We start from the raw sequence: 25,177 nt of genomic DNA on the forward strand, positions 1-25,177 counted from the left end.
TCACATGTCGGGTCCTCATCTTTGATGCAGGCTCAGAAGCTGCATCTTCAGTGGTTGACGCTACAGTCCCTGCTTCTGACACTGCCATCTCTTTCCCTGAAATAAGACGTCTTTAGGGGTTAGTGATAGAAGCAGCGTGAGTGACAGCAGCTCCACCCCACAATTTTTGTCACCGCCCTGAAATTAATTGTCATCAGGGGGCGGTGATAGAAGCAGGGTGAGTGACAGCAGCGCCCTTGATCACGATCTGTGAGGCGGTGCTGCTTTCACTCACCCTTGATGAAATATCATTTTCAGGGAAAGAAACGGTAGTGATAGAAGCAGGGATTGTGACGGCGGCCACTGAAGATGCAGGCGGTGAGCTCAGATGACGTGTTGCAGCTGCCACTGAAGCTGCAATCACTTCTCCATCACCCCCCAGTAACAAGATGTCATTCGGGGACAGCGGTGGCAGAATCTGTTGTAAGTGACTGCAGCGCCACTCCCTGATGACGTCCTGTTTCGGGATGGGTGGGGGAGGGGATAAAAGTGACTGCATGTTCTTCCTTCTGTGGCATTCTGTTTGAGTCACCTCTTAAACAAAACTTTGCAGAAAGTAAAGAAAAAAAAAACTGATACAGGGATTAGCGGTATAGGGAGAATGGAAGGGGATTTTATAGTAAAACGAATTTAATAAAGGCTTAAATGATAGCTCTTTATTACAGACTTTATATCTATCGGACAACACTTTTAACCCGATTTAGTAGATACTTTGAAGAGGAAAAAAAAATGGAAACACCAGAATTGTTCTAATTTTTTTTTTTTGGTCTCAATACTGCAAATAAAATTCAATAAGAAGCAATCTAAATGTTGCATCTAAATATGAGCTCGCCACACAAAAAAACAAGCCTCAAACAACTCCATTGATCAAGGAATGTATCTTATGGGCAGTGGAAAATGGCGTCACAAGGAAATATATTTTTTTTCACAATTTTTTTTACACTTAAAAAAATAAAATTATACAAGTTTGATATCACGGTAATTCCACTGACCTGGAGAATCATGTTACTGGTTTAATACACAATGAACGCTGTAAAATCAGAATCCATAAAAATAATTGAGGACATGTGTTTTTTGCTCAGTTTCACCACAATTGGAATTTTTTTTCATTTTCCAGTACATAGAATAGTAAAATGAATGGTGTATTCAAAAACTGTAACTCTTCCTGCAAAAAATGATCCTTACATGGCTATGTGGACATAGGTATAAAAAAGTTATGGCTCTTGGAATAAGGAAAGGATAAAAACTATAGCACAAAAATGGAAACTCACTCATCGGGAAGGGGTTAAACATTGGCAATTAGCCCCATTTACTGCCTCTACTATAGTGTCCACAGACTTCTCCATGAACAAGTCTGTACACACTCCATTCTCTTATTAGAATGCATCTGGAAAGAGCGCCTCTCCCTTTGGAGGACTCAGCATATGCATACAATACATAGACCACCCTCTGATTTCAGGGAGACCTGTAATGCTCCATTTCTCATATGGCGGCACTGTCAGGAAGTTGAGCACCTTTAGCTTTGCATTGTTCATTATGAAAGTCAGCACTTTCATAATGAATTTGACCAGATAGGCTGTAATTGGACAAGCCCATAGTTTTTTTTTTCCTCTCCTTTACAAACCCGTCAGTGAAGGGTCATTCCCTGCATTTGAACAATTTTTCAACATGCCTTGTATCATAAAAGTCTGTGTTTGCATAATTTTCTTGAACAATGGTAGAATAAATGGGTTGTATGTGTCATGTTATTGCATTATGATGTTATGCCTTAACTGATTTCCTAATAACCTGACAGAACAAGGCAATTGGTGGTGATTTTTCTGGAGGGTTACATTTTTCTAATACTCTGACTCTGTAAGCTTCATACAGATGGTTAGGATAATACATTTGCTGGTTTTTTTTTGCATTTTTTCAATGAAAATGTACATTTAGTTAGACCTATCAGTGGAACATTTACAATCTTTAAAGGGAATCAGTCAACAGGTCCTTGCTATGTACACCATGAAGTAGGGGTTGAGGCACTGATTTCAGCAATGTGTTATTTATTAGGCTGTGTGCTGTTGTTTCAATACAATGAGTGTTTTATCAGCAGGAGATTATCACTGCCCAGACTGTTGCTCGCGTGCCTCCTGGTCCAATCTCATCCCCAACAATGGTTAGCAGCTTATTGTCAATATACAATGTACACAAAATGATATGTTGTAGGTGGGGTTAGCATGTAGACTCTGCTACATGGTACATCAAAAAACTGATTGTATAACAACTCCTGCACCCAGTAAACTAAGTGACACATCACTAGAATCAGGGTCTTTTTCTCAACATTATGCTTTAAATTGATAAGCAAAATCTGTTTAACACCATCCCTATGTCCTATCATTGATTTCTTAAAGGCTGCAAATCAGAGAGTGAAGAGACTGGAGGAGGGCATCGAAGCAGAACGAGCAGCACATCTGGAATCCAAGTTTAACTCTGAAATCATCCAGGTAGCTCACATATCACACTCGGGTTACTTAGAGATCCACTACAATAGCCGTAAGGGAGGTGTCCACTTCATGGACAACAATCAAATGTAGTAAGTGGGGACCTTGTGCTTGGATAAGGATTACTATCTGCTATCAACGCCTTCGCTTCCCCTCTTTCTGCTGTGTAAAAAAATGGACTGAACCGTCTCTGCGTCCATATGGTGAAGATGTCGGCAATCATATAATTATACTATGTGACAGCCTCCTCGATTTTTTTCCCAGTTCCCACCTCGGAAAATATTCATTGCTTATGAAGATGAAGACAGCCCCATTATCTGCTCATAGAAGTAACTCAAACCGCGGATTGAAATCCGAATTGTTTACAATGTGTATCTCTGCACTTTCTGCTTAAAGAACATTTTTAGCATTAATGTTGTATTCCTGTCTTTATAAAGTGGCGGCATATCTCTAGAATATACCATCAGTTTATCTTCAGTGGGGTTAGACTGATGGGGCATTTATTGTCCCAGAGAATGAAGGGGACCCGTTCATTGCTTTTCTCTGCCTTGTGGTGCACCTGTCACCAGCAGGAGAGAGAACTGTAGTATACAGTGGGGGAAAAAAGTATTTAGTCAGCCACCAATTGTGCAAGTTCTCCCGCTTAAAAAGATGAGAGAGGCCTGTAATTGATATCATAGGTAGACCTCAACTATGAGAGACAAAATGAGAAAACAAATCCTGAAAATCACATTGTCTGATTTGGAAAGAATTTTTTTTCAAATTTTGGTGGAAAATAAGTATTTGGTCAATTACAAACAAGCCAGATTTCTGGCTCTCACAGACCTGTAACTTCTACTTTAAGAGGCTCCTCTGTCCTCCACTCATTACCTGTAGTACTGGCACCTGTTTGAACAGCTGTCCGCAACCTCAAACAGTCACACTTCAAACTCCACTATGATGAAGACCAAAGAGCCTTCGAAGGACACCAGAAACAAAATTGCAGCCCTGCACCAGGCTGGGAATTCTGAATCTGCAATAGGCTAGCAGCTTGGTGTGAAGAAATCAACTGTGGGAGCAATAATTAGAAAATGGAAGACATAGAAGACCACTGATAATCTTCCTCGATCTGGGGCTCCACACAAGATCTCACCCCGTGGGGTCAAGTCCCAGAACCACACGGGGGGACCTAGTGAATGACCTGCAGAGAGCTGGGACCAACGTTACACAGGCTACCATCAGTAACACACTACGCCACCGGGAACTCAGATCCTGCAGTGCCAGACGTGTCCCCGTGCTTAAGCCATTATATGTCCGGGCCCGTCTGAAGTTTGCTAGAGAGCATTTGGATGATTCAGAAGAGTATTGGGAGAATATCATATGGTCAGATGAAACCAAAGTAGAACTGTTTGAAACACAACTCGTTGTGTTTGGAGGAAAAAGAATGATGAGTTGCATCCACAGAACACCATACCTACTGTGAAGCATGGGGGTGGCAACATCATTCTTTGGGGCTGCTTCTCTGCCAAGGGACCAGGACAACTGATCCATGTACAGTACAGACCAAAAGTTTGGACACACCTTCTCATTTAAAGATTTTTCTGTATTTTCATGACTTTGAAAATTGTACATTCACACTGAAGGCATCAAAACTATGAATTAACACATGTGGAATTATATACTTAACAAAAAAGTGTGAAACAACTGAAAATATGTCTTATATTCTAGGTTCTTCAAAGTAGCCTCCTTTTGCTTTGATGACTGCTTTGCACACTCTTGGCATTCTCTTGATGAGCTTCAAGAGGTAGTTTCCGGAAATTGTCTTCCAACAATCTTGAAGGAGTTCCCAGAGATGCTTAGCACTTGTTGGCCCTTTTGCCTTCACTCTGCGGTCCAGCTCACCCCAAACCATCTCGATTGGGTTCAGGTCTGGTGACTGTGGAGGCCAGGTCATGTGGCGCAGCTCCCCATCACTCTCCTTCTTGGTCACTTAGCCCTTACACAGCCTGGAGGTGTGTTTGAGGTCATTGTCCTGTTGAAAAATAAATGATGGTCCAACTAAACGCAAACCAGATGGAATAGCGTGCCCCTGCAAGATGCTGTGGTAGCCATGCTGGTTCAGTATTCACCTTTTCTGCGTCGCACAAAGACACGGTGGTTGGAACCAAAGATCTCAAATTTGGACTCATCAGACCAAAGCACAGATTTCCACTGGTCTAATGTCCATTCCTTGTGTTCTTTAGCCCAAACAAGTCTCTTCTGCTTGTTGCCTGTCCTTAGCAGTGGTTTCCTAGCAGCTATTTTACCATGAAGGCCTGCTGCACAAAGTCTCCTCGTAACAGTTGTTGTAGTGTGTCTGCTGCTAGAACTCTGTGTGGCATTGACCTGGTCTCTAATCTGAGCTGCTGTTAACCTGCGATTTCTGAGGCTGGTGACTTGGATAAACTTATCCTCAGAAGCAGAGGTGACTCTTGGTCTTCCTTTCCTGGGGCGGTCCTCCTGTGAGCCAGTTTCTTTGTAGCGTTTGATGGTTTTTGCAACTGCACTTGGGGACACATTTAAAGTTTTCCCAATTTTTCGGACTGACTGACCTTCATTTCTTAAAGTAATGATGGCCACTCTTTTTTCTTTACTTAACTGCTTGTTTCTTGCCATAATACAAATTCTAACAGTCTATTCAGTAGGACTATCAGCTGTGTATCCACCTGACTTCTGCACAACACAACTGATGGTCCCAAACCCATTTATAAGTCAAGAAATCCCACTTATTAAACCTGACAGGGCACACCTGTGAAGTGAAAACCATTTCCGGTGACTATCTCTTGAAGCTCATCAGGAGAATGCCAAGAGTGTGCAAAGCAGTCATCAAAGCAAAAGGTGGCTACTTTGAAGAACCTAGAATATAAGACATATTTTCAGTTGTTACACACTTTTTTGTTAAGTATATAATTCCACATGTGTTAATTCATAGTTTTGATGCCTTCAGTGTGAATGTACAATTTTCATAGTCATGAAAATACAGAAAAATCTTTAAATGAGAAGGTGTGTCCAAACTTTTGGTCTGTACTGTACATGAAAGAATGAATGGAGCCATGTATCGTGAGATTTGGAGTGCAAACCTCCTTCTATCAGCAAAGGCATTGAAGATGAAACGTGGCTGGGTCTTTCAGCATGACAATGATCCCAAGCACACCGCCAGGGCAATGAAGGAGTGGCTTCGTAAGAAGCATTTCAAGGTCCTGGAGTGGCCTAGCCAGTCTCCAGATCTAAACCCTATAGAAAACCTTTGGAGGGAGTTGAAAGTCCGTGTTGTCCAGCGAGAGCCCCAAAACATCACTGCTCTGAAGGAGACCTGCATGGAGGAAAGGGCCAACATACCAGCAACAGTGTGTGCCAACCTTGTGAAGACTTACAGAAAACGTTTGACCTCTGTCATTGCCAACAAAGGATATAGAACAAAGTATTGAGATGAACTTTTGTAATTGACCAAATACTTATTTTCCACCAAAATGTGAAAAAAATTTCTTTCCAAATCAGACAATGTGATTTTCAGGATTTGTTTTCTCATTTTGTCTCTCATAGTTGAGGTCTACCTATGATGTCAATTACAGGCCTCTCTCATCTTTTTAAGTGGGAGAACTTGCACAATTGGTGGCTGACTAAATACTTTTTTTCCCCACTGTAGCTACATTTTCTATGAATTAAGCCTCATCATAGTTCTCAGGGAAAAGAGTAAAATGTCTGCAGCATTTTGACTTCTTTAGTTTCAGGATCGGTGGGGATCCCAGAGGTCTGCCCCCCAGTGATCATAAAGTCATGATGTATCCTAGTGATATGCTCTAACTTTACAAGATTTGAAACCCCATTTATAATCTACATCCTAATTAGTTGGGCAAACACTTATTAACCCTTTTACCCCCGAGGGTGGTTTGCACATTAATGACCAGGCCAATTTTTACAATTCTGACCACTGTCACTTTATGAGGTAATTACCCTGGAACGCTTCAACGGATCCCCCTGATTCTGAGATTGTTTTTTCGTGACATATTATACTTCATGATAGTGGTAAAATTTCTTCGATATCACTTGCGTTTATTTGTGAAAAAAACGGAAATTTGGCAAAAATTTTAAAAATTTAACAATTTTCAAAATTTGAATTTTTATGCCCTTAAATCAGAGAGATATGTCACACAAAAGAGTTAATAAATAACATTTCCCACATGTCTACTTTACATCAGCACAATTTTGGAACCAAAATTTTTTTTTTGTTAGGGCGCTATAAGGGTTAAAAGTTGACCAGCCAATTCTCATTTTTCCAACAAAATTTACAAAACCATTTTTTTTAGGGACCACATCACATTTGAAGTCACTTTGAGAGGTCTTTATGACAGAAAATACCCAAAAGTGACACCATTCTAAAAACTGCACCCCTCAAGGTGCTCAAAACCACATTCAAGAACTTTATTAACCCTTCAGGTGCTTCACAGGAATTTTTGAAATGTGGAAGAAAAAAATGAACATTTAACTTTTTTCACAAAAATGTTACTTTAGACCCAATTTTTTTTATTTTCGCAGGGGTAACAGGAAAAAATGGACCCCAAAATTTGTTGTGCAATTTCCCCTGGGCACGCAGATACCCCATATGTGGGGAAAAAACACTGTTTGGGCGCACGGCAGGGCTCGGAAGGGAAGGAGCGCCATTTGACTTTTTGATTGTAAAATTTGCTTGAATGATTAGCGGACGCCATGTTGCGTTTGGAGAGCCCCTGATGTGTCTAAACATTGGAGCTCCCCCACAAGTGACCCCATTTTGGAAACTAGACCCCCCAAGGCACCTATCTAGATGCATAGTGAGCACTTGGAACCCCCAGGTGCTTCACAAATTGATTTGTAAAAATGAAAGTGGAAAAAAAAACACTTTTTCATTTTTACGAATCAATTTGTGAAGCACCTGGGGGTTCCAAGTGCTCACTATGCATCTAGATAGGTGCCTTGGGTGGTTTAGTTTACAAAATGGGGTCACTTGTGGGGGAGCTCCAATGTTTAGGCACACAGGGGCTCTCCAAACGCAACATGGTGTCCGCTAACAATTTGAGCCTATTTTCCATTCAATTTGTTAGCGGACACCATGTCGCGTTTGGAGAGCCCCTGATGTGCCTAAACAGTGGAGCTCCCCCACAAGTGACCCCATTTTGGAAACTATACCCCTCAAGGATTTTATTAAGGGTGTATAGTGAACATTTTGAACCCAGAGGTACGACACAGAATTTGAAAACATTAGGTCATCATATTGAATAAGTTGACTTTACTCTTGAGCGCAAGTGCTCGCTACTTGAGTTTCCATCGGGTACTCAGGTATGCACCATGTATCATGGGTGCTCAAGTAAAATGCTCGAGTCCCCGTCCGCATGTTTCACGGTTATTAGACACCCCCCAAAAAAACATGTGGGGATCGCTCGTGCATGGCAGGCAATCCCCGCGAGGTTTTTTTGGCCGCGAAGCATATGGGGCGGAGACTCGAGCACCCGCGATACTCAGTGCATACCCGAGCACCCGATGCAAACTCAAGTAGCGAGCACTTGCGTTCAACACTAGTTGCCATATCGTCATTTTTTTTTTTTTTTACTTTTGAAAAATAACAACAACCCCAACCCCAGCCCTAGCGTTTATTTTTTACGCCTTTCCTCGTGCGGTATAAGTGATGAGATTACTTTATTCTTCTGGTTGGTGCGATTACAGCAATACCAGAATCATATCGGGTTTTTTTGATTGACAGCTGTCACACACTAAAAGACACATATTTTGTAAAATCTCGTTTTTGCATCGCCATATTTTGGCTGACAGAGTCATGTGATGGCTTGTTTTTTGCGGGATGAGTTGACGTTTTTATTGGTGCCATTTTCAGGCATGTGACATTTTTTGATCGCTTTCTATTCCTATTTTTGGGAGGCAGAATAAACAAAAGCCAACAATTCAGGAATTGTTTTTTTTTACATTTTTTATGCTGTTCCGCGTGTGGTAAAATTGATAGGGCAGCTTTATTCTTCGGGTCAGTACGTTTACAGCGGTACCACATTTATATAGTTTTTTATGTTTTTGCGCTTTTACATAATAAAAGCTATTTTATAGAAAAAATTATTTTTTTGCATCGCTTTATTCTGAGAGCTGTAACTTTTTGATTTTTCGGATGATGGAGCTGTATGGCGGCTTGTGTTTTGCGGGACGAGATGACGTTTTCAGCGGTACCATTTTTATTTATATTCGTCTTTTTGATCGCGTGTTATTCCATTTTTTGTTTGGCGGTATGATGATAAAGCATTGTTTTTGTTTTTTTTTTTTTACCGTGTTCACTGAAGGGGTTAACTAGGGGAACAGTTTTATAGGCCAGGTCGTTACGGATGCGGCGATACCAAATGTGTACTTTTATTGTTTTGTTTTTTCATAATAATATTTATTGATGGGTAAATTATATTTTTATTTTTAGTGGATTATTTTTTTTCTTTTTTTTTTTAAATATTTTTACAATTTTTAAAAAAATTTTTTTTTTCACTTTCTGGGAGTTTTTTTTACTTTTTTACTTTGTCCCACTATGGGACTTTCACTTTTTTTATTCTGATCGCCTGCATGGCACAGGAATGCAGCACCATCCCTGTGCCATGCAGGCAGTCAGCGCTGGACAGGGAGAAGATAGTTTGGAGATGCACTGCGCATGTCCAAACAATCTTCCTGCTGTCTGGTGACCCGGATGTTGTCATGACGACATCGGGTCGTCATGGCAACATCCTGGAAGCCACGGCAAACAGCGCTGGAGGCCGGAAGAGGAGGTGAGTATCTGCGATCACCTCCCCTTGCCACCGCAATGCTGCGATCGACTTTGATCGCAGCAATGCGGGGGTTAATGTGCTGGGAGCGGTGCAGGACTGCTCCCTGCACATAGTACCGGGTGTCAGCTGTGACTATCAGCTGACACCCGGCGGCGATCGCGCCCGCACAGCCTATGTGCGCGCGCGATCGCGATGACGTACTAATATGGGTCAGGCTCTTACAGCCCAGGGCACAGACGCGTATTAGTACGTCATGGGCTTTAAAGCGGTTAAAGGGAATCTGTCAACAGGTTTTTGCTATTAAATGCAAGAGTAGCATATAATAGGGCATGAGACCTTGATTCCAGGGATGTGTCACTTATTAGGCTGTGTGCTGTAGTTTCAATAAAATCCAATATTTTATCAGTAGAAGATTAACACTGCCGGACTACAGCTCACATGCACCCCAGTCAGGCTAATCTGTGTAACCCTGCCCCCACCACTGATTAGCAGCTTGCTCACATTGCACAGTGTAAACAGGAAGCTGCCAGTCAGGGGTGTGGGCGGAGTTATACACAGCACAAAAGTCTTAGCTCTGCTACATCTATATCAGAGAAACAAGGATTCTATGAAAACTACACGAACCAGCCCAGTAAGTGACACATCCCTTGAATCAGAATTTCGTGTCCTATATTATGCCGCTCTCAGATTGTATAGCAAAAACCTGTTTACAGATTCTCTTTAATTGTCCCAACGTCTGTTTAGTACGTTTTAAATAGTAATACCTTTATGCATCCTTATGTAATAGTATATCACAATCAGGGTGTTCGTGTATGGAGTGTGCATCTGCCTCGAACAGCTCAGATCACTGCTATTTAACATTTTAGATGCTCATATCAATCACTGACAGTGGCATTTAAATTTCCTGGTTTCCAGTGTGTACGTGCATCGGCACCTATCTCCCACCCCCTTCAGTGCGATCTTTGGGTGCCGATGGGTTGCTATGTCAGCTTAGGGCCTAATAAAGGCCCCCGTCACTGCAATCTTGGTCCTCCTATCATAGTAGAATTTAACTTTAGTGCTATTTTACTATATTCTGCAATACTGTATTATTGCACTATGGAACAAACAATAGCAGGTTTAAGTCAGTGAAAAGTAATTAAAAAAAGCGTTTTATAAAAACATAAAAGTTTCCATCATCCCCGTTTTCCCAATTTTAAATAAGGAAATGTAAAAAATAACAAACATATATATTATCTTCGTTTCTGTAAAAGTCTGATTTTTTTTTTTTTTAAATCTAAAATTATTAAACTTTTCTGTTAAACGTCAAAAATAATAAGAACTGAAAGAGAGGAATTACCTTTTTTTGGTTACTGCACTTTCACCAGAAAATGCAGTAAAAGCAATCATTTTATGTACCCCAAAATGGATTCAATAAAAACTACAGCTCAGCACGCTCTTAACTTTTTCCGTCAATAAATCTGTTTATGTGGCCCTGAAAATTTCTTTCTTTTTTTTTTTTTTTTGTTGCCAGCTCATTTTTAGGACTGAAAAAGCACTGTAAAATAATTGGTGGTGCAATTGCGTTTTTTTTCCACCAGTTCACCCAACTTGAATTATTTTTTTTCCGTTTTTCAGTACCTTATGTGTTAGGTGTAGTGAATTCTGTCATTCAAGGCTACAACTGCAAGAAACAAGTCCTCATACAGCTATATTGATGAGAAAAATGAAAAGTCATAGCTCTTGGAAGAGGGGGGTGAGGGAACAGCAAAAGTGCAAAAAACAAAAGTCTTTATGGGGAAAGGAGTTATTGAATCTCTTTTATCAAACCAGTTGCCCATAGACTGCTCAGGAAAAATAAAAGCTAAATTCTAGATGCTTGCTAAGACGTGAAAACCTAAAGCAGATTGATTGTCAAGGGGAAATAAAGACAGTCTCGCTATTAGGATATGTTCACACAAAGCGTTTTTACTATTTTTTTGCCTCATTTTTTATGCTAATTAAAAGCTGCTTTTTCAAGTACCACCAAAAGCCTATGAGATTTCAGAAATCTCATCACACACTTGTTTTTGTTTTTTTTCCTGACTGAATTGGAAAACTGCTGCATTTTTTAAATCTCAATTCTTTCAGCGTTTTTGCAGCGTTTTTTCACCCATAGAAAGCAATGAGCATGGATGTTAGTGTAATTTTCTCTAATAACCCCCCACGACAGCACACAGGAGGATGTAACCCCACCCTAATAGGGACAGGAAATACGAAGAGGTTTAAATAGCCCCTCCCACATCCTCCCTCCAGTGTTATTTCCTGTCCCTATCAGGGATGAAGAGGTCATCCCCGGTGTGCTGGGCCGGCGACAGGCACTGGGGGAAAGCTAACCGGGCAGCGGAGGATCGAGCGGTCTTTACCTCTCCTCCTCAGGGCACTGCTCCCGTCTCCTCCGGATTCGGGACCCCCTCCGCGCTCTCGGGCAAGTTCTGCAGGATCTTCTGACCGGAGGCCTCTCTGAGCTCTGCGGTCCATCATCTCCTCCTCCTCCTCCTCTCCCCCGCTGGATATGAGTGCGATGCCGGCTCCAGGATGTGGAGCGCACGCCGCGGCGCCGGAAGTGACGTTGGACGCCGGGCGGTGGATGATGACGTCACTTCCTGCAGTTTGCGTTCCACTGTGGACCGCATCAAAAAGCTATGGGGGAAAAAGAGCGGAATGTCGCCGGTGATCAGAAATTTTCACCTGGACACCGGGGGAGGAGCCCTCGAAACAGAGGGAGGCGCTGGTCCGGTCGCCCATAAAAGGAGCCCTGGACAGGAAGACATCTACAGGTAGGACAAAACCATGTCTGTTGAAGCTTCTCGCTCTGCATCTGCAGAGCCCAGCGCCGGTCCGGTCCCAGTAAGTATGGCACTGGTAGTCCATCTCCCAGATGCAGGAAATAGTGATTATAGCTCCCCTCCCCTTCTCCCCTCTCTTGTAGGGGGACAAGGAACCTGCATCTGGAGAAAAAGTTAAACCGTCATGCAGATGTCCCATCTGTACAAAAAAACTATCGTCCTCCCATAGAAAGCCCCTATCAAGGACTGTAGAGAGAAGATTATCAGGCAGGAACATCCTTCCTAAATGGAGGAGATAAAGGGGATTGTACGTCAGGAGATCAAATCCTCCTTAGCCTCGGTCACTCCCCCTACGCCCTCACCTAGTCAGGGTTCTACATCTACTCCCTCAGCTGCCAAAAAGAGGAAAATTAGCCCGCCAGAGGGAGGGGAGGAAGACTCTCAAGATGAGATATACATCTCGGAAGATCTTCCAGAGGAAGGTGAATGAAGTCCAACCCCTTATAACTCCCAACGAGAGAGATATTACTTTCCATCAGATAACTTGGAAGAACTCCTCATGTCAGTAAGGAGAACTATGGAGGTCGAGGAAGAAAAAGTGCCCCAAACAGTACAGGATCGGATGTTTGGGGGGCTACGTTCCATGAAAAAATTGGTGTTCCCTATACACCAGAGTATTAGGGACTTAGTCTTAGAGGAGTGGGAATCTCCAGAAAAGAGATTAAATACCCCTACAGAGTTAAGGGATAGATTTCCTGTAGACAATGAGACGGCAGAATGCTGGTCTGAAGTCCCAAGAATGGATATCCAAATTGCACGAGTAGCAAAGAAAACCACACTGCCCTTTGCAGATTCCTCTCAATTAAAAGACCCCTTGGAAAGCAAAATGGAGCGACTACTCAGAAAATCCTGGGAGACCTCGGAAACACTATTAAGCACCAACGCAGTCTCTACAGGCGTAGCTCGATCAATGGCTCGTTGGCTAGATCAACTGGAGGAACACCTAGTTTCAGGGACCCCCAGAGAAGACATCTTGGCATCCCTACCGCTTCTACAGAAAGCTATGGGGTTTTTAGCAGACGCCTCTGCAGAATCCGTGAGAGTGGCGGCCAGAGCATCTAGGCTATCAAACTCTGTAAGAAGGGCCCTATGGTTGAAATCCTGGAACGGCGACATGGCATCAAAAATGAAGTTGTGTTCCATCCCCTTTAAGGGGAAATACATGTTTGGACCAGCCCTAGATGATCTTCTAGAGAAGACTTCAGACAAGAAGAAGGTCCTCCCGGAACCTAGGAATGTGAGGAAGAGGCCCTTTCGTCCCTCCCAAGAGCAGACCCCTCAATATAGCGGTAAAGGCAAAACAGGACGATGGAGCTACCCAAAAGGTAGAGGAGGCAAAAATCTTTTCCTCTCCCAAAACCAACGTCAGAACAGACCATGACGTCAGGACAATCGGGGGGCCCCATCTTGAATTTTCTCCCTCAGTGGAAAGAAATCTGCTCAGACCCATGGGTCCTGAGGGTTGTCGAATTCGGAGTAAAAATAAATTTCTCCTCCTATCCTCCAGAGAGGATAAAGTTACTCTCCGAGTCGTCAGGCCACCCTGATATCCGGTCTTACAGACCTATTGTCCTCAGGGGTGATATCCCTGGTTCCTACAAGAGACAAGAGAGATAGGCACAGGACATTATTCCAGGCTCTTCCTAATAAAAAAAAACAAATGGCTCACACAGAGTTATAATCAATCTAAGGCCACTGAATCAGTATATCCACTACCAACGATTCAAGATGGAATCCATCAGGTCGACGGTCCCCCTGATAGGACAGGACCATGTCATGGCCACAATCGACCTCCAGGATGCATATTACCACATCCCTATACATCCACTTCACAGGAGGTTCCTAAGATTCGCAGTGGCTCAAGGGGATCAAATAGTCCACTATCAATTCAATGTTCTCCCATTTGGAATTTCATCAGCCCCGCGAATATTTACAAAAGTCATGGCAGAAGTCATGGCTTATATCAGAGGTCAGAACATTTCAATAGTACCATGCCTCGACGACCTGTTATTAATCGGGCCCTCAGTACCAGTACTCCGAGAACATCTACAGTTGACCACTCAGATCCTATCGTCTCTGGGCTGGTTAGTGAACCAGAAAAAATCAGATATGGTTCCCTCCATGACAAAAACATTTCTAGGAGTACTATTGGATTCCCACAGACAGACGTAATTCCTGCCCAAACAAAAACAGGTCATGATAAAAGCAAAAATCTGTGTCCTAAGGAGCAGAAGATCAGTATCGATAAGAGGCGCCATGTCGGTCCTTGGGTCTATGACATCCTGTATTCAGATGGTGGCCTGGGCTCAGGTGCATACCCGAACATTACAGACCCACATCCTTACGAATTAGGACGGATCCCCACTTTCTCTGAACAGGAGAATCCCTATACCACCACGAGTAAGGACCTCTCTATTCTGGTGGCTGAACAGAAAAAATCTGAACAGAGGAGTACCATGGATCCAGAATCCGCTGGTAACCATAAAGGTGGATGCCAGCGAAAAGGGATGGGGAGCCATGGTCTCCCAAGAGCTATTCCAGGGTATATGGACCAAAGACGTGAGCCAACGCTCATCAAATTTCAGAGAACTAAAAGCCGTAGAGGAAGTCCTCAGAGCAGCAGAGCCTCTGGTCCAGAAATCTCACATTCAGATATTTTCAGACAATATCACCACGGTAGCCCACCTTCGTTATCAACGGGGCACAAGATACGAAAGCTTAAAAGCAATGTCAGCAAGAATATTCTCCTGGGCCGAAGAACATCTTCTATCCTTGTCGGCTCTTCATATCAAAGGTTCAGTCAATATCCAGGCCGACTTCTTAAGCAGAACAAAGATTCATCCAGGAGAGTGGAGCCTAAACCCAGACGTCTTCCAGATGTTAGTCGAGAGATGGGGCTATCCAGAGGTAGATCTCTTCGCCGGACAACAGAGCGTGAAAGTACCTCAATATTTCTCCCTGGATCCAAATGGCCCTTGCCTGGGCGTGGACGCATTCGCTTACAAATGGGAATTGAAACTAGCGTATGCCTTTCCCCCACTACCTATTTTAAGGTAGCGCTATTCATCACGCTGGGGGGTACTCGCTTCACCGGGTCAATTAGAGCACACGTGCAACTTTTTCCGGTAATTCACAGTCCAGCAGTTTATTACACATCATAAACCTCTCATAACATAGTCCATCTCAGTGGCTCGCAGGAATGTTACACATATATCATGGAGCCTTTTCAGTGGCAGCTATACCCACTTGGCTTCAAATACAGACTTCAGCAAGGTACAGCATAAATATTCACTTAAAGCGCCGATTTACCTTTGCTGGGTCTCAGCTGCTTCTATCAGCTCAGTTCTGCCACAGCTGTGGCTTTAAGGCTCCCCAGACGTAGTCTCCAGGCCACGTGCCTTCCAAGGCTATTGGTATCCCAGACACAGAGATCCAGCCTCTGCCTTCCAGGCTAATGGAGTCCCACACACAGGGACCAGGTCTCTTGCCTTTCAAGGCTACTGGTATCCTAGACACAGGGATCCAGCCTCTGCCTTCCAGGCCTCTCTCTCTCCCATTTCAAAAACCACCAGGATTTATATATCCTTTTGTGCACACAGGACCTGTGATGATGTCACAGTCACGTGATCAGTCACCTGAGGGGGAGGTACATAGACAGCGAGAACACACCCCCTGGACATTTTAGCAATGCAGCAAGCCACTGCATTACACTATCCTTTCAAAAACCTTACAGAAGATAAGGACTGAAGAGACCAGAGTAATTCTAGTGGCCCCCTCGCTGGCCAAAAAGAAGTTGGTTCGGAACGTTAACCAGTCTGAGTGTGGAGAGCCCTCTAATCCTTCCTCCCATCAAGGATCTCCTTCTCCAGGGACCGATTCACCATCCGGATCCCGAGAGACTACACCTAACTGCCTGGCTTCTGAATTCCTGATATTAAAAACGAGGCCTCTCAGAGAAAGTCATCAAAACTCTCCAGAAGAGCAGGAAACCTGTAACGAACACCATTTACCATAAGATCTGGAAAATCTTCTTAAGGTGGTGTGCACCTGACGCGCCCCCTATCTGCCCCTACACTACTTGGGATGTACCACCCCCCTCCCACTCCAGCCAGGAACAGACTCGGTCGTACCTGCACATTTCTAAGTGGGAGTACCGTCGGTCTGCTCCTCGGAAATGGGATGTGTGTAGTGCATGCAGCCTACCGAGCTCAGTTCCACACTCCATCCTTACCCGGGAGTGGAATATCACACCTCTGGGTTGAGGTGCAATACTCCTGTAGCAGCCGAATCCTCAGGGTGCTACATTCCCCCCTGGTAAATCACAGCACGTCCTCGGGCTGTAAGACATAACTAACACCAAAACATACAATTTTTTTTTTTTTCATAAAAACATAATAAAACATATAAAACATTATATATATAAAACTTTTCATATAAACATTCTCGTCGTCTCTTGTTTCAGGTTCCTCCTCCGGACACTGTGCAACGTGTGTCCGGGAAAAGTGCGACAGTCTCTTAGAAAAACTGGTTTTCCTATAAAACCGGTAGGGGGCGCTTTAGGAAGCGCAACTATATACAGGGGAAGTTGGCCGCTCTCAGTCCTCGGCCAGGTAGAGGGAAGGGAATGGCTGCTCACAGTCCTCAGCCTGTGGGATTAAGGGTAAACGGGTAAACAGTTCACTCAGCTGGTCCCAACGGGGACTATTTATATGTAGCAACAGTTTCAGTTTCTTTATACCCCGATTGGGTAACTTATTTACAGCACCTGCTCTGCCGCACTCAACGGCGTCTTCCTCCTGCTCTTTGCTTATAGCTGGTGGTAACTTCAGACCCGTCCGGGTCCTCTTGCTCCTCCTCCTCGCACCGCAACTCCTCCTCCGTCAGGCGGTGTACGTGGAGGGCGTAAGGTCCTTTGGCACACTTGTGCCGGGTAAAGGTGACCTCGTCCCCGATATAAAGGTCACGACCTCTGTGCCCCTCCGGCAGATGGGACTCAACGTCTCTGCGCGTTACAAAAACGTCGCCGGGGGTGTTGTGGTCTCTGATGAAGCCCCACCCATGCTGCTGGTTGAACTTGATCACTGTCCCGATGGTGCGGGGACAATGCGCTGCACGGGGGTCTCTCCTGGCCCGGCTCTTCTGCTCCGCGCTCCTTATCTGGGCTTGTTGTTCCCGGACCCGCCTCTCTCTCCGCTCCCTCTCAAAGACCTCGAGCTGCTGGCGGCAGCACTCTGCACGCTCCGCTGCGGCTGCCCGAGTCTCTTGAGTGAACCCCATGAGATCTTCTCCGGTGGGGTCCCACTCGAACTGCGCTTCTGCTAGCGGGGGCGAGATCCTCTTTACGGGCTTTGGAGCCGGGATCAGGGGTTCATCCAGGGGTCTCTCTCTCCGGAGTCGGGGATGGTGGAACTCCGGTGGCCATATAAATGGCTGCCCATCCGGGCACGTATGCTGGGCGTACAGGTCCTCTCCCAGATGCGGCACTTTAGGTCTTATGGGCGCGGTGGTGGTGGCGCCCGGGTTGCCCAGGCCTTGCGGCCAGGCCTGGGGCACCTGGAAGGTGAAGGGCACCGTTAGGACGGCGGCACCCTGGGCTACCTGGCCTTGCGGCCAGGCCGGAGGCTCCGCGGAGGTAGGGGGCGCTGTTGGTATTGCGGCGCCCGGGGGTACTAGGCCTTGCGACCAGGCTGGAGGTACTTCCTGCTTGGTCACGCTCGGGGTCGAGGCGTGTGACGTCACAGGGGTCGCGGCGGCGGCTTCCGGTTGGGGCCTAGTCTGCGTCGGTGACATGGCGTTTTCGGGCACAGCAGGGGGACTTTCGGGCTCTGCGACGGGGAGCTGGGGCAGGTAAGCGGTGTCCCGGCTTGGGGTATAGACGTCCCCTTTACCTGCCTCCATGCGTTCGGCTCCCTTCTCGGCGCCGTCTCCGGCCTTGGGTCCTCCCGCGCCATCCTCAGAGGCGGTCTGTTTCCTCATCTTGGCTGGCGTGCTCCGGGTCTTGGTTTGCTGGGCCATCTCACGGCTCCACTCCGCCAATGTCTCTCGCTGTACCCGGGCCATCCTCCGTGCGAGGCCCTCCAGAGCGGTCTGTGCACACTCCCGGTCTCGGGGGAGCTGTGCTAGGACCTCCACTAGGCCTAGTGGGGTCGTTGTTTCCAGCAGGCTCCTGACCAACGGGTCGGTGCTGCTCTGCTCTTCTACAGTTGTTTCCAGCAGGCTCCTGGCCAGCGGGCCGGTGCTGCTCTGCTCTCCTTCTTCTGTTTCTAGCAGGCTCCTGACCAACGGGCCGGTGCTGCTCTGCTTTCTCGCCATCTCCGGGTAAGCTCCTCCGATACTCTTCTCCAGGCTTCTTGCCTCCGGGTGCGCTCGCTCTAGACTGCTCCAAGCGACACCCATCTTTGCTCTCTCCTTTCGTCTCCTCCCCCTTCGAGGGCGGTCCCGGGGCCACTTGGTGACTGTCAGCTCCAGGGGTAGTTCTTTCACGCTGACAGACACCTCCAGCATCACAGTCTCTGTTGGTGGGGGCGGTTTCCACTTTTGGCGCCATTTTCGGTCCTGGCCCACGATGGGAGGTGGCCTCTCGCCACCCTCTGGCACGCCCATAATGGCGTCCGCTCTTCCAAGGCGGGAAACCTTTGGAAATGGCGGGAATCGCTTCCCCTTGGCGGGAAACTCTGCAGATGGCGGGAAAAAGCTGTTAATGGCGGACAACCGGCAGGAATCGACTGGTGATGGGGTCCGATGGCATGGACCCTCCGGAACCGGCAGGAGACTTCTTTCTGAGGTAAACTTGCACTTTTCTTCAGGCACGCAGTACCCGGGTGTTGCGGGCACGTAATCCTGCCGACTACGCCAAAGTTGACGCGCCCCCTATCTGCCCCTACACTACTTGGGATGTACCACCCCCCTCCCACTCCAGCCAGGAACAGACTCGGTCGTACCTGCACATTTCTAAGTGGGAGTACCGTCGGTCTGCTCCTCGGAAATGGGATGTGTGTAGTGCATGCAGCCTACCGAGCTCAGTTCCACACTCCATCCTTACCCGGGAGTGGAATATCACACCTCTGGGTTGAGGTGCAATACTCCTGTAGCAGCCGAATCCTCAGGGTGCTACACACCCACTCGCCCAGACCCTCATAGGGCTGATGTGGCTCAGATTCTAGACTTTTTACAAGAAAGTCTGGACAAAGGTCTCAGACCTAGTACTCTTAAGGTCCAGATAGCGGCGTTAAGTTCATACTTCGATCAAAGACTAGCGGAACATCAGTGGGTAAGAAGATTTATGAAGAGCAGCCACCCGCATCCACCCTAGAGTAACAGACCTGGTTCCCCCCTGGGACCTTAACATTGTTCTGAAAGGGTTAACCCTTCCACCCTTTGAGCCCTTATCAACCATCAGACTGGACAGGCTGACCTGGAAGACGGCTTTCCTGGTGGCAATAACTACAGCCAGAAGAGTGAGTGAACTACAGGCCCTTTCGGTCAATGAACCCTACCTGAGAATCCTGGAAGATCGTCTAATTTTCCAACTTGACCCTTCATTTCTACCTAAGGTGGTCTCAAATTTCCACAGATCTCAGGAGATAATCCTTCCATCTTTTTGTGACAACCCAAAAGACAAAAAAGAGATGGAATTCCACACTCTGGACGTTCGGAGAATAGTACTGCACTATCTTCAGGAAACAGAAGAAGGAAGGAAAGACCAGAACCTATTTGTCCATACACAAGGTCCAAACAGAGGAAAGAAAGCCGCAAAATCCACAATAGCCAACTGGATTAAGAGGGCGATTACGGAGGCTTACCAGATCCAGGATCTACCTCCTCCAGCAAAGCTCAAGGCCCATTTTGCAAGGGCGATATCTGTCTCCTGGGCTGAAAAAGCCAGCGCATCCATCGAACAGATTTACAGAGCTGCCACATGGTCCTCAATTCATACTTTCTCCAAATACTACTGACTAGACCTAATGTCTGTTGGAGATTTAGCCTTCGGAAGGAAGGTCCTTCAGGCTATTGTCCCTCCCTAGTATATCTTTGGTATGCCTCCTGTGTGCTGTCGTGGGGGGTTATTAGAGAAAATAGAATTAGACTTACCGGTAATTCGGTTTCTAATAACCCACCACAACAGCACGCGTAATTCCCTCCCCCTCGCTTATTGTTTCTACGACAGCTTGATCAGTAGAAATAAAAATTTAATTTGAAGCATCTATACTCTTGTGGTCCTTTGTAATAACACTGGAGGGAGGATGTGGGAGGGGCTATTTTAAACCTCTTCGTATTTGCTGTCCCTATTAGGGTGGGGTGACATCCTCCTTTGGTGCTGTCGTGGTGGGTTATTAGAAACCGAATTACCGGTAAGTCTAATTCTATTTTTTATTGTAATGTAATTTGTACTTCGTTTTTTTTTTTTTTTTTTTAAAGCAATCCTTTAGGTTCTCCCCAATCCAAGCATAGTTTGATTGAATGAGTCAATGATATATTAATGATATGTGTTAAAGGTAAACAATGTCCTACCTAATAAACATAAAAAAAAAATCTTTTTCCCCTAATTTGATCAAAGTACCCATTTTCGCAAAAAAATGTTTATCTTGCATTGGTGGCGTAATACCTTGTATTGTTTATGCTTGCAAGCTGGAATAGAAGCCAAACTTTGGGATCCTGAAAAACGCAGCTGCGTTTTGGCTGCAGCCTTTTCACAGCCAAGAGATGAGACTTTGGCGGCAAAAAAATTAAAATTCGCAGCAAAAACGCAACATAGGAACATAGCCTAGACCAGGGGTCTCAAACACGGCTGGGTAAATGGGAACATAGAAAAATTTAATATAAAGGGCCACATTCTTTGTGGGAGATTGAGGAACACCATTATTTTTCTATATGACTTTTTGATCATCATTATTATTAGAATTTTTGCCATGTTTTTTTTACTCTTTTTAATGGTCTTTATCATATGGGTAATGATACAGGTCTTCATTTTTACTTCAGTTTTTACATAAAACACCATTTTTAGTGGCCAAGTATTTTTCCTTTTTTTCATACTTTATTTAGATTTTTTTTTTTTTTAAATGTTTTCCTTTTTTTGTCCTCCTATCGGCCCCATACGGTATTATTGTTTTACAATTAGCCCTTTACAGTAATCATGTCCCCAAGCCTGTAATAATGTTCTTCATCATGTAAAAATATCCCCAATTCTGTAATAACGTCACTCATCCTGTAGTAATAGTCCCCGTCCTGTAATAATGTCGCCTGTCCTGTAATAATGGGCTCTGTCATGTAATAATGTCCCTCAACCTGTAGTAATGGTCCCCCCGTCCTGTAATAATGTCCCTTGTCCTGTAATAGTGGTCACCCTCTTGTAGTAATGTCCTCATCTTGATCCACATCTTGTAGTAATGTCCCCATCCTCGTCGCCATCATATAGTAATGTCTCCATCCTATTTGCCATCATATAATAATGTCCCCATCATATAGTAATGTCCCCATCCTGGTTGCCATGATAAAGTAATGTCCCCATCCTGGTTGCCATCATATAGTAATGTCCCCATCCTAGTTGCCATCAAATAGTAATGTCCCCATCCTGGTTGCCATCTTATAGTAATGTCCCTATCTTGTAGTAATGTCCCCATCCTGTTCCCTATCTTATAGTAATATCCCCATCTTATAGTAATGATACCATCATGGTCCCATTCTTTATAGTAATGTCCCAATTCTGGTTGCCATCAAGAGTTTGTATGTTCTCCTCGTGTTTGTGTGGGTTTCCTCTGGGATCTCCGGTTTCCTCCCACACTCCAAAGACATACTGATAGGGAATGTAGATTGTGAGCCCCAGTGGGGACAGTGATGACTATAAAGCGCTGTGGAATTATTGGCGCTATATAAGTGAATAAAATAAATAAATATCCCCATTTTGTAGTAATGTCTCCATCTTGGTCCCCATCTTATAGTAATGTCCCCATTTTGATTTGCATCATATGGTAATGTCCCATCCTTGTCTCCATCTTGTACTTGTAACAATGTCCCACATTGTGGGAAGGGAAGCAAAAGGCCAGAAAAAGCCATACAGCTGACAAATACTATTGAGATCTCTGCTACTGGAAGTGGAAAGGAAGAACAAAGACAAAACAATTTAAATAATAAAAATATGGGAGGAAGAGAAACCAATCACAAACTAAAATGTTTTTATACAAATGCACAAAGCATGGGCAACAAACAAGGAGAATTGGAACTACTAATGCAGGAAAAGGAATATGATGTCATTGGAATCACTGAAACTTGGTGGGACGATACACATGATTGGAATAAAAGGCTAAAAGGATACAACTTATTTGCAAGAAACAGACTTGATAAACGAGGAGGAGGTGTTGCATTGTATGTTAGAAAAGTGTATATCTGCACAGAGATTGAAGCTTCAGAGACTGGGAGTTCTGTGGAAACTGTTTGGGTAAGAATACAAGGAGAGAACAACGGAAAGGACACCATTGTAGGCATTTACTACAGGCCACCTGGGCAAGCTGAAGATATGGATGAACTCTTTATGTATCAAATGACCAAGTTCTCCAAAAAATATGACGTAGTGGTCATGGGAGATTTCAACTATCCAGACATTTGTTGGGAATCTCTCTCAAGTAAAACTAACAGGTCAAGCAAATTCTTATCCTCTCTTGCTGACAACTTTATCTTCCAAAAGGTAGGGGAGAAAACAAGGGGATCTGCTACTTTGGATCTAATCCTTATAAACAGGGAGGAAATGGTTGAGGAGGTAAAGGTGGCTGGGACCCTAGGAGGCAGCGATCATGCTATTATAGAATTTTGGATAACTAGAGGAGGAAGACATGTGAAGACTCAAATTTCAAGGTTAGATTTTAGAAAGGCAGATTTTAAGAGACTCAGAAAGAGAATAGGAGGGATCCAATGGCTGGATGTCCTTAAGGACAAAAATGTCCAGGAAGGATGGGAAATTTTTAAAAATGAGATTCTCAAAGCACAATCGTTAACAATCCCGAAAAGTAGGAAGAATGGGAAGCATTTAAGGAAACCAGGATGGATGAACACAGAACTTAAACACATGCTAAAAAGAAAGAAAGAAATGTTTATTAAATGGAAAGAGGGAGGCATATCTAAAGAAGATTATAATGCAGTCTGCAGATCCTGCAGGGCACGTATCAGGTTAGCTAAAGCTGACAATGAATTAAGGCTTGCAAGAGATGTCAAAAGCAATAAAAAGGATTTTGGGGGTATGTCAAAAGTAAAAGAAAAGTCAAAGATGCTATAGGATTTTTACAGGATGAAAATGGAGAAATGGTAAGAGAGGATGTTGAGAAGGCCGAACTTTTTAATTCCTATTTTGCATCTGTTTTCTCTCAGAAAGAAAATGTAACATCAACTGATCTTCACTGTCCTTTTAAAGGAATAGAGGAATCCAAGTTATCAGTAAACAGAAAGATTGTGAGGGAATATTTAGCTAACATAAATTAGTTCAAGTCTCCAGGTCCAGATGAATTACACCCCAGAGTACTGAAGGAGATCGTAGAAGAAATTTTAGAACCACTCTCCATAATCTTTGAAAATTCTTGGAGAACAGGAGAAGTCCCAGAAGACTGGAGAAGAGCAAATGTTGTTCCTATCTTCAAAAAGGGGAAGAAGGTGGACCCAGGGAACTATAGGCCGGTGAGTCTGACTTCTATACCAGGAAAGATCTTTGAACAAATTATTAAACAACATGTATGTAAGTACATGGATAAGAATGAAGTGATTAACCAGAGTCAGCATGGGTTTGTAACTAACAAGTCATGTCAGACTAACTTAATTTCCTTCTATGACAGAATCACTGACTGGGTGGATCAGGGAAATGCTGTAGATATAGTATATCTTGACTTCAGCAAAGCATTTGACAAAGTATCTCACACCATCCTTATTGAAAAAATGACCAAGTATGCAATGGACCAGGCAACTGTTAGGTGGATTCATAACTGGCTTAGTGATCGGACTCAAAGGGTGGTTGTAAATGGCTTCACATCCAGCTGGATGAATGTCTCAAGTGGGGTACCACAGGGCTCCGTCCTGGGACCTGTATTGTTCAACATCTTTATCAATGATTTAGATGAAGGAATTGAGGGTAAACTGATTAAATTTGCTGATGACACAAAGCTAGGAGGGATAGCTAATACTAGAGAAGAGAGAGAGAGGATTCAAAAAGACCTAAATAAACTGGAGCAGTGGGCAGTAACTAACAGAATGGTTTTTAACAGGGAAAAATGCAAAGTACTACATCTGGGCAATAAAAATGAAAAAAGCATATACAGAATGGGAGGAATAGAGCTAAGCAACAGTACATGTGAAAAAGACTTAGGTATACTAATAGATCATAGACTTAACATGAGTCAACAGTGTGATGCAGCAGCAAAAAAGGCAAATACAATTCTGGGATGTATTAACAGAAGCATACAGTCTAGATCACGTGAAGTCATTATCGGTCTTTACTCCTCTTTGGTCAGACCTCATCTGGAATACTGTGTACAGTTTTGGGCACCACATTTTAAAAAAGACATAGACAAACTGGAGCAAGTTCAGAGAAGAGCGACCAGAATGGTGACTGGTCTGCAAACCATGTCCTATGAGAAACGGTTGCAGGATTTGGGAATGTTTAGCTTGCAAAAAAGAAGACTGAGAGGAGACTTAATAGCTGTCTACAAATATGTCAAGGGCTGTCACATTGTAGAAGGATCATCTTTATTCTCATTTGCACAAGGAAAGACTAGAAGCAATGGGATGAAACTAAATGGGAGGAGACACAGATTAGATATTAGAAAAAACTTTTTGACAGTTAGGGTGATTAATGAGTGGAACAGGCTGCCACGAGAGGTGGTGAGTTCCCCTTCAATGGACGTCTTCAAACAGAGGCTGGACAGACATCTGTCTGAGATGATCTAGTGAATCCTGCTTTGAGCAGGGGGTTGGACCAGATGACCCAGGAGGTCCCTTCCAACTCTACCAT

General features: G+C 44.3%; 1 protein-coding gene across 4 annotated transcripts in view; it reads left to right on the top strand.

Moving 5' to 3' along the window:
• CCDC171 (coiled-coil domain containing 171) overlaps positions 1-25,177 on the top strand; it is a 166,727-nt gene that overhangs the window by 55,106 nt on the left and 86,444 nt on the right. For 3 of the 4 annotated variants that reach the window (XM_073665076.1, XM_073665004.1, XM_073665137.1), the window contains one exon: positions 2,430-2,522. The exons of the other annotated variant lie outside the window; for it this stretch is intronic. In XM_073665076.1, the coding sequence (XP_073521177.1) occupies positions 2,430-2,522 (93 nt within the window). The remainder of the gene's footprint in view (positions 1-2,429; positions 2,523-25,177) is intronic. 4 annotated transcript variants of the gene reach the window in all.

This window comes from Phyllobates terribilis, unplaced genomic scaffold, assembly GCF_046119375.1.
Source record: "Phyllobates terribilis strain yellow unplaced genomic scaffold, ASM4611937v1 Scaffold_1__5_contigs__length_1240528914, whole genome shotgun sequence".
Classification (NCBI taxonomy): Eukaryota; Metazoa; Chordata; class Amphibia; order Anura; family Dendrobatidae; genus Phyllobates; species Phyllobates terribilis.